The sequence below is a fragment of the Rhincodon typus genome, chromosome 40, assembly GCF_021869965.1.
Source record: "Rhincodon typus isolate 14 chromosome 40, sRhiTyp1.1, whole genome shotgun sequence".
In the NCBI taxonomy this organism is placed as follows: Eukaryota; Metazoa; Chordata; class Chondrichthyes; order Orectolobiformes; family Rhincodontidae; genus Rhincodon; species Rhincodon typus.
In genome coordinates, this window is record NC_063371.1 from 13,377,740 (window position 1) to 13,388,497 (window position 10,758).

The 10,758-nt window shown below is 51.7% G+C and overlaps 1 protein-coding gene across 1 annotated transcript in view; it reads right to left on the reverse strand.

The window, feature by feature from the left end:
- tgfa (transforming growth factor, alpha) overlaps positions 1-10,758 on the reverse strand; it is a 24,926-nt gene that overhangs the window by 8,005 nt on the left and 6,163 nt on the right. The window contains exon 2 of the mRNA XM_048618593.1: positions 5,980-6,033. Coding sequence (XP_048474550.1) covers positions 5,980-6,033 — 54 coding nt within the window. The remainder of the gene's footprint in view (positions 1-5,979; positions 6,034-10,758) is intronic.

Sequence of the window (10,758 nt, forward strand, 5' to 3'; positions counted from 1 at the left end):
AGACAGGAAAGTCGATTCCTCCACGCTGCTCCTTTTTTGTTAAGTGTTGTGCCGAGACGGACCTTAAAACTGCGATTCCCAGAGGTCAGGATTCTCGAATTACCGTCGGCCACTCTCCAGCCTGCCTTGGCTGGAGGAAGAGCAGATTGCAACCGCTCTGCAGCTGTCACAGACTTTCCTCACCTGGGACTTGATGCCAAGTGGCCTGTACCCAGCACCCTCCCACTGCCAGGATAGCAGGCGCAGCCTCATGGTATCCTCACAGAGCCACCGTGGAGGACTCAGGACGGTGAGCACCAGCTGGGTAGGACGTGGTCACGGCCTCGAGGTGAGGCAGGCACTGGGAACGCGATCCGAGCAGCAGCTCTGGAGGGGACAGACACCTTAGCCCTGAGAGTGTGGTGAGGCTGCAGAGCTCACTGCCAGAGGCAACGGGCAAGGTGAACAGAGAAGGGAGAGGCTGGATAAATACACAAGGGAAGGTGGTGTCACCAGGGCGAGGTGAAGGGACATTGAAACCAGCACAAAGTAGATGGCACAAATGGCCTGATCTTGGTACAGGCACGGTGCCCTGTTTGAATGGGCATTGGCATCGCATGAGTTGCTGACACCGGGGATCAGAGCCAGGCCGGAGGATACAGGCAGAGGGATGAGGATAACAGCAGCTCAGTCGGCCTGGAATTCCTGCTTCCCCATCAGCAATTCAATGGAGCCTGGCCCAGGCTCCTCCTACAACTGGCACGAGGAACAGGGCAAGATGGGGGCAATGCCAGGGTCGGGACAGTTCCAGAAGAGCCCTCTCCCCACACACAATGACTGCGGGCAAGCGTGCTCTCTCGGATTTGATGTGGGGGTTTGTTCTCTGCTCGGTAACTGAGAGATGATCCGAGATTCCGTGTATGAAGCTGTGCCTTCACTGCACAACGGGGTCCCCCAGACAGACCATCAGTAACTCTCACCGATAAACTCACAAAGATGGTTCCAAACATATCGAGAGGCACCAGCCATAGTATGTACGTGTCTGTCTGTGTGTGTCTGTCTGTGTGTGTGAGAGAGAGAGTGTGTGTGTGTGTATTTGAGTGAGTGACTGCATGTGTGAGAGTGTGTGTGTGTGTCTGTGTGTGAGAGAGAGAGTGTGTGTGTGTGTTTGTGAGTGAGTGACTGCATGTGTGAGAGTGTGTGTGTGTCTGTGTGTGAGAGAGACAGTGTGTGTGTGTGTGTATGTGTGTGTGAGAAAGAGTGTGTGTGTGTGAGTGAGTGAGAGTGTGTGTCTTTGAGTGTGTGTCTGTGTGTGTGTGAGAGAGAGTTAGTGTGTGATTGTGAGTGTATGTGTGAGTGTGTGTGTGTGTAATGGGAGGGTGAAGGGGGAAGAGAGAGCGGAAGAGAATTGGTGTCTCTAAAATATGCCATGCTCCCTGATCTGGCAGCCTCTGATACTCTCTCAGCTCTGAGATGCAGAGCAACAATTAGTTTCTTGATGTAAAGGAGAGATTGGAACCAATCAAAGCCTGCAGTCAGTTCTTAACCTCTGCTTTCTCGGTGAATCCAAACCTCTCAATGACGCAGAAACCCAGAAGGCACAGCTTCATGGCCAAGCTAACTGGCAGTGGGCACCAAATGCACCGCGACAGAACCTGAAGCATCTTTTCCCTTCTGTGCTCTGATGTCAAGAACAAAAGACATTCCCTGTAGAAAATACTATCCAACGAGTCCTCACTGGAGGGTTCTTTCAGAGGAAACACGTGCTGTGTTAACATGAGGGATGCCTTGCCCCCTCGCACAGTTGGTTCTGATTTGTAACTGTACCCTGTTCAGAAATGCTCAGAGCCCTTTCCCTCCTTCCTGGGAGAACGAGCAAGAAGGCAGCACATTGGAAAGCCCTGGTTTTCATTTCGGAATGTGGAAACATCTCTTTTAATCCTCAGGAGCTGCACAAATTCCCGAGCCAGGAAGATTCTGAGAGCCAAGGATTGAGGGATTAAATTGTGCGGGTCATGAGGTTGGACTTGAAGCAGGTTATCTACCAGTTTCCCCTCGAGCCTTTTTGAGGGGAGTGTATCCATTGAACAGCCAGCCAGGTATCTCTTGCAGCACCTGGGTGTGCCCCGATTATAGTCCAGGATCAACACTGCCGACGAAAACCCACTGACAAAGTCTCACAGCGAACGCTGCACCGCAGCACCATCCCAACAACAAATGTCTCTCCAAAGGCTTGGATTTATCGCCGTCTGGGGGTGGCAGGGAAGGTTCGCTGACTGGGCAAGGAGGCATGGCCTTCGGTTTGGGTCTGGGCACACGGCAAGGACGGGTGGTTCAGCCAAGGTGTGACCGCTGTGAGGACCTTGCCCATCCACCCAGCGTCGCCAACTCGAGCTAATCCCGGGTTGGAAGGCCATTATTCCAGCTTCCGGTGACCCTGTGCGAGAGTTCAGGCCGGGAGGAGGAGAGGGTGGGGGAAGAGGGTCGGTGAAGGGCGCCAGCCTGACCTGTGCCAGACGGGCCAAATGGGTAACGGTGTCACGGGCTGGCACTGAGCAGCCACCCGTCCCTCGATCCGGTCCATCCATCAGCAGGACATCAGTGCCCTCTGTCAGCCCCTGCAACCGAGGGACCCCTACCCCCGAACCCCACTCTCCCCAATCACCAACGTACATCCCTCAGCCACTCCCGCTGGGAAAACAGAGCCAGGAATGTGGGAGAATCAAGATCAGACCTTCATGAGTGGTGGACCAGGCTGGTGAGCATGAGTCTAACCCAATCTCTGTAAAGTATCTGTATCTGATTAGACAGTGTCTACATTCGCTCCTGGAATATAACGGCTAGACATGGGTCAAGTTGTATTGAAAGATCCAACAGAGCACTATAACATTATCTAATATGATAATATACCCAGATATAACATTCACAGGCTCTCCCATGTCTGGGCTAATGTTACACTATTTGCTGACAAACAGGAGCACACTTCCATCAGCATTCCATGCTTCAGGTAGCCTCAGTTAAGATGGAGACCGAGACTTTTACTGTGGAACAGTGACAATAAGACTGGCATTTCTTCTAAAGCTAGACCACACACGAGCTCTGAGACAGTACAACGGGGCCAAGTGGCCTCCTCCTCCTCCTGGTCAGCAGCTGGATTTATATCAGTGAGTCGCTCTGAGAGTGAAGTCCCGTTTGTAACCATCTGCTCAGACAGGACTCAGCCTGCAGGCAGTATCAACAAACAGCTGTGTTTCTGAGCAGAAGCGGAAGCAATGAAATGGTTTCCTGGATGGGGCAACTTGGCGTTTCATTAGAACGGAACAGTTGGAGCACGGCTGAGAGTTGGCTTGCAAAAGATTCCAGAGTGACAGCACCAGTCCCAAAATACAGAAGCGTCGCTCAAACTTTTCACACTGTCCCCCTCACAGGGACGGTCCTTAAAATGGCCAACACTTAACTCCCAACCAACATCATGACAATTCAGTCTCTGCTCAGCGCAGCCCCTCTGTCTCCTGGCGACACCGTTTCTTTTAAATTTCCTCATCCTCGGTTTCCAACACCCGAAGTGGCCTCACCCCGTTTCCCTACAACAACAACAACTTCCTACATCTGTGTAGCGAGTGGTAAAACATCGCAGGGACACGAGGAAACCAAGGGGATAGACCTAATCAGGAGGTGCGAAGCCACGGGCAATTCCAGAGGTTCGGATCCAGGCAGCTGAAGGCACGGCGTCCAGTCAGAAAGGAGGGTGGATAGCGCCCAGGGACCTGCCAACTCACCCAGCGCCCACCATGCCAGATTAACGCAGCACTGTGCATGGGAGCTTGCTGTGCTCTATTTGCTACACCGCAGGGTTGACTGGGCGAGGGATGGTGGGGGGCGTTCAGGTGATTGGCTGCAACGTTCTATCGAACTCCCTGAGGAAGCGAAGACTGCTATGGAAATGCAGTTCTTTCCTCTGCATCTTGCGCTGGCAGCAGGGCTGGGGGCAGGGGGAGTCAGGGCCAGGGTTTCGGTGCAGGGTGGGGTAAAGTAGTGTTCTGCAGAGAGACACAGACCACGGGCAGGCAGATGGGATTCAGCTGAGAAGGGCCGGGCCAGACACGGTGGGCCGAAGGGCCTGTTCCTGTGCTGTACTGTCCTGTCCTGTCGCTTCATGGTGAGGACGGAGACAAAACCCAGTGAGATCAGAATGACTGGGCATCATCACCAGGTCAGAACCGGTGACCCCCAAGTCACAATGACCCCTCCCCTGTTACCCCCTCTTTCACCAGTTGAAGGTGGGGTGAGGGGGAAACAGGCAGACTGACCAAACCCCCCTAGCTGAGCTGCCCGGAGCCTGGGAATGACTCCTAGAGCTGTTCGAATTTCCACTCAGGGGTCCCAGACAGAGACAGAACAGACCAGTTCACCCTGGCTCAGGAGCGACAGCGTGACCTCTTTCAGACAAGGGCGTAGGGTCTCGTTTCTGTCACTCTGACATCAAACTTCCATTTGACTCTGTCAGCGCCTGCTCCCTTCTCCCGCCTTTTGAAGGCTGAGCTAATCTTGCTTACAGTGTTTGAAGGATTTGATAAACACGGAGAAACTATTTGCTCAGGTCAGGGGTGAAGGTCACCGGTACTGAGTTCGGTTCCTCAGTCAAAAGCTGGCCTCGTGGTATTAATCACTCCCTTATTCAGCCAGAAAGCTCAGCGAATGTTCTGGGGAGCCAGGTTCAAATCTTGCCAGAGCAGATGGTGGAATGTCAATTCAATAAATGAACAATCTGGAATTAACCATTGGAAGCATGGTCAGTTATTGGGAAAAACCCATCCGGCTCACTCATGTCCTTTAGGGAAGGAAACGGCCAACGTTTCCCGGTCTGGCCTACATGTGACTCCAAATAATGTGGGTCACTCAGCTGCCCTCTACGGGGGTGACTAGGGACAGGCAATAAATACTGGTCTAGACAGTGAGTGAAACAAAATAAGCCTTGTTTCACACAATGGAACCTGGAGGCTGTCTCCCGCAAAATAGCTGGGCACACTATGGGGCACATTTGGCAGACATTTGTTCATGGAGTGCTGCGTCCCGCAATGTTTATCACCGATCCTTCACAACCCAGACAGCAGTGAAGAGTGAACCACATTGCTGTGGGTCTGGAGTCACATGGAAGCCGGATCAGGTAGAGGTGGCTGAACAGGCTGGGGCTATTTTCGCTGGAGCGTCGGAGGCTGAGGGGTGACCTTATCGAGGTTTAGAACATCATGAGGGACATGGATAGGGTGAATAGACAAGGGTCTTTTCCCCGGGGTGGGGGATGTCCAAAACTAGAGGGTGAGAGGGGGGAAGATTTAAAAGGTACCAAAGGGGCAGCCTTTTCACACAGAGGGTGGTGCATGTGTGGAATGAGCTGCCAGAAGAAGTGGTGGAGGCTGGTACAATGACAACATTTAAAAGGCATCTGGATGGGTACATGAATAGGAAGGGTTTAGAGGGATATGGGCCAAATGCTGGCAAATGGGACGAGATTAATGTAGGATAGTTGGTTAGCATGGACGAGTTGGACTGAAGGGTCTGTTTCCATGCTGTACAGCTCTGTGACTATTTCCTTCCCTGAAGGACAGTAATGAACTTGAGGACTTTACCCAACAACTGCGAACAGTTCTGTGGCCACTATCAGGCTTGCTTTAAACTCCAACCTTGTCAATACCAATTGGATTCCCCCAGCAACAGCAGCAGTGGGATTTGAACCCAGGTCCTGCGGGCAGGAGTTGGGGAGCCTGGGTTGCTCCTGCAGTGACACAGCCCCCACCATGCTCAAGACAAGAGTCAGGAAATGCTGGTTTGATCGTGGTTCCAAGGAATGGGGGCCAGAAAGCCAACCAATGAGTTCGGGGAACCTCGCGGCCAATCGTTCAGCAAACGCTTGAGGGGCTGAATGGATTTCTCCTGTCCCCTGCTGAAGGGCAATCCCCATGTACTGTGAAGGTTCCAGTGAAGCATGGACTCACTTACCAGTCAGAGTCGACGTGCTATTCTCCAGAGAACTGCAGACTGTGACGACGAGGGCTGGAGGGAGACAGAGGAGAGAGAGAGTCAGTCTGACAATGCAGCAACACTCCCCATTGGGCACACACCTCTCATGGACAGCAATTTCATCCAACACACTCAACAAGACTCCACAAACCACGGGTGAACCATGGCAGTCGCTTCCCCAAGGCCTGGTGACACCAACGTACCAAAGAAAAGAGCCCATTTGGCCCGTCATGGCCCTGCTGTCTCCTTCACAGCGCTACTCAAATCGTGCCATTCCCCACCCCATTCTGCCAACCCCCACCTTGCTCTTTCCTTCCCCGTTAACATCGCTCTCCAACACTTCACCCGTTTCCTTTTGTGAAAACAATGCTCCCACTGGCCTCACAAAGATTTCCCACACTCTCCCCCTCAGCTCTGGGCCCTGTGACGTTGCACTGAGCAGAAGCCAGGTTTTCCGTTCCTTCTCTGGTGAATAGCTCGCTATATCCTGGCCCGGTTTCCCTGTCACTCCTTTGGCTGTGTCGGCAGGCTCTCCCCGAATTCCTCGGATCCCTCCCTGCCTGGGATCAGCCAATGACCTCACGACTGGGATGGGAGACTGCTCGTGCACGGCTTCGCTGTGGGACAGTGGCTCGAAATCCTGTCTGCGAGCCCGTTCCCATCCGTGGGCTCAACGATGGAGACCAAACCTGACTGGAGCACACCAATGATGGGCAATGAAGGTGGGGCAGATTGCTGACGGAACCCCCAACAACACTCTCCCAGTGTTTGAGACAGCTTTCAACTTCTCCCGAGCGCTCTGACTGACACTCAGCCCTCCCAGCGACTAACACAAGAACCAGCTTCCTGTCAGGCAAAGGGGATCCTGGTGCAAAGGACCATTGACACGAAGGAATGACTCTCCTCTCGCACTCTCTGAGAGGCTGTCTGATCACCTGGTGATGACCACGCACAGCTTGTTTCCCTGAGCTCACTGTGCAGCACTGCCTGTGTTTCATTCATTCGTTGCAAAGTGCTCTGGGATATTCTACACAAATGACACTGTGTCTATACACAGACACACTGCGCAGCACTTACTGAACAATCCAGAGGGTACAACTGGTCACACTGACAATTGAACGAGAGCGATAATCTGTGAAGCTGGCTCATAGACACTTGCTGGAGGCAACGTACATTCCTATGCAGGATCCCACTCTTTGCAAACCCAAGGATCAAAATTCACACCTTTTCTGGCATTAGCCAGGAGCGCATGACGCCCAGATTTCACATTGCTTTCTCCATAACAACACCTCGACCAATCAAAGTCAGGATGGAGCACCCTCCTTCCTGCTGGCGTTCTTGCATTGTGTCCTGACCAGTGCAAACACAGGTTCTGTGGCAGGTCCTCTCTGTCTCTTCAGCATTGTTCTCCATCAGTCTGACTCTGTGGCGGCGAGAATGAATGTCTCTCTGTGTTGATCTGCAGACAGTAAGGTGCCCTGGGCTGCCCAGTTTCCTTTCCGCTCAATTGCTCTATCTTCCCAAAGCCACATGTGCAATTGGACACAGCCCAGGGGCATCCAGTTTCACTTTATTCCACCCTCACCCCCATCCCCTCAGGAGAGGGGACATCAACATGGGGGACAGCAAGACACCAAGCTGGGAAATGTTTCCATTCTGTAGCTGCCACCCGCTCCTTCCTCCTTCACTAGCCTCAGCACATGCACCAGTTTTTGGGACCCAACAGTAATCACTTTGTCACAGCAGCAATGTGACACCCAATGCGTGCACAGCAGGATCCCACCCAGACCAATAAATGGCCTGCTGGTTGAGGGGTTAACTGATGACCCCCAACGCTGGGGAAAACTACCTCGAAGGGTGGAGGTTCAAGACCTTACATCCACCTCGCGTCAGTGGTCGGGCCCCAGACAGAGCTGGGGGACACTGTGGCTAAGGAGGATGATCAATCTCTGGGGATGGGAGTTTGCTGACAGAAGCCCTGAGAATGTGACCCACTGAGTCATAGAGCTGTACAGCACAGAAACAGGCCCTTCGGTCCAACTCATCCATATTGATCCACATATCCTAAATTAATCTCTTCTCATTTGCCAGCATTTGGTCCATATCCCTCTAAACCCTTCCTATTCATGTACCCACCCAGATGCTTTTTTAAATGTTGTCATTGTACCAGCCTCTACCACTTCTTCTGGCAGCTCGTTCCATGCACACAGCACCCTGAGAGAAAAAAGTTGCCCCTTGTGTCCCTTTTAAATCTTTCCCCTCTCACCTTAAACCTATGCCCCTCTAGCGTTGGACTCCCCCCAACCCTGGAGAAAAGACCTTGGCTATTCATCCTATCCATGCCCCTCATAATTTTACAAATCTCTATGAGGTCACCCCTCAGCCTCTGACGCTCCAGGGAAAATAGCCCCAGCCTATTCAGGCTCTCTCTATGGCATGAACACTCGAACCCTGGCAATATTCTTGTAAATCTTTTCTGAACCCTTTCAAGTTTCACAACATCCTTCCTACAGCAGGGTGACCAGAAGTGCACGTAGTATTCCAAAACTGGCCTAACCAATGTCCTGTACACTGCAACATGATCTCCCACTCCTATATTCAATGCACTGACCAATAAAGGCAAGCGTACTAAACACCTCCTTCACTATCCTATCTACCTACAACTCCACTTTCAAGGAACTATGAACCTGCACTCCAAGGTCTGTTTGTTCAGCAACACTCCCCACAATCCTAACACTAAGTGATAAGTCCTGCCCTGATTTGCCTTTCCAAAATGCAGCACCTCACATTTGTCTAAATTAAACTCCATCTGCCACTCCTCAGCCCACTGGCCCATCTGATCAAGGTCCCGTTGTACTCTGAGGTAACCTTCTTCACTGTCCACTACACCCTCAAATTTGGTGTCACCTACAAACTTACTAACCATACCTCCTGTGTTCACATCCAAAACATTTACATAAATGACGAAAAGCAGTGGACCTAGCACCGATCCTTGTGGCACACCACTGGTCACAGGCCTCCAGTCTGAAAAGCAACCCTCCATCACCACCCTCTGTCTCCTACCTTTGAGCCAGTTCTGTATCCAAATGGCTAGGTCTCCCTGTATTCCATGTGATCTAACCTTGCTAACCAGTCTCCCATGAGGAACCTTGTTGAATGTCTTACTGAAGTCCATATAAATCACGTCCACCGCTCTGCCCTCATCAATCCTCTTTGTTACTTCTTCAAAAAACTTAATCAAGTTACTGAGACATGATTTCCCACTCACAAAGCCATGTTGACTATCCCTAATCAGTCCTTGCCTTTCCAAATACATGTAAATCCTGTCCCTCAGGATTCCCTCCAACAACCTGCCCAACATCGGTGCCAGGCTCATCGGTCCCTGGCTTTTCCTTACCACCTTACTTAAATACTGGCATAACATTCGCCAGCCTCCAGTCTTCCGGTACCTCACCCATGGCTATCAATAATATAAATATCTCAGCAAGGGCCCAGCAATCACTTCCCTTCGCTTCCCACAGAGTTCTGGGGTACACCTGATCAGGTGCGGGGGATTTATCCACCTTTATGTGTTTTAAGACGCCCTGCACCACCTCCTGTGTAATATGGACATTCTTCCAGTGCCTCGAACACAGCTGGGAACGGGACCCAGTGAGAACAGGTTGACAGAGAAAGGGATATGGACATGTCTGAGTGAATCCTTCCTTCGTAGAAAGCACAGGCAGGAAACACCTGGACTGCGCAGTGAATGTAACTGATTGCAGAGACTGGTATTCCCAGGGGATTAACAGAGAGTCGAAAGCTTAACGACTAGCATTGGGTTTCACTGTGCAATGTTATAGTGGATCAAAGTGAATTTTCAATAATGCAGTGACATCTTCCAAATGGCCAACTCAGATCCAAACCTGTTGGTTACAGCTTATTGACAACTCCCTCCACCCACCCACACCCCAGTACCACCTATTTCCCCCTCTGATTGACTCAGTTAATTGATTTAACAATTAATCCCAGCTAGCAGCTCACCTCTTGCTCGACCAAAATTGCAATGTCACTGTGTATCAGCAATGAATCCATTCTGGTTTCACCGTCACTGACAAATCCGCGAGGTTTATGTGACACGGTGGTTGAACAATGTTTAGGGACTGAGAACAGGGAGGAAACACTTGCAGAGACAGTTACAGTTTTCAGCCTGAAACACAGTCTCTTTTACCCCAACCCCCAGGACTCACAGAGACACCATTTGTGACAGAGATTAAGCGAGATTAACAGGGGAGCTAAACTGCTGATTTCTTTACCAAACTCAAGCTGTAACCTTAAGAGGAGATTGTCCAGGGAGAAGGAAGGCAGGGGGAGCTGTGTGTCTGTGTGTGTGTATGTGTGTGTGTGCACATGCCTGTATCTGTGTGTGCGTGCTTGTGTGTGTGTGTGTCCAAGTGTCTGTACGTATGTCTGTGTGTGTTATTATTGGTGGACTTGGTTTCTGAGTCAGAGTTTCTGTCGTTCTGTTGTCGGGAGGGTCAGTGCTGAGGGAGCGCCGCACTGTCGGAGGGTTGCTGAGGGAGCGCCACACTGTCGGACGGTCAGTGCTGAGGGAGCGCCGCACTGTCAGAGGGTCAGTGCTGAGGGAGTGCCGCACTGTCGGAGGGTCAGTGCTGAGGGAGTGCCGCACTGTCGGAGGGTCAGTGCTGAGGAGTACCGCACTGTCGGAGGTTCAGTGCTGAGGGAGCGCCGCACTGTCGGAGGGTCAGTGCTGAGGGA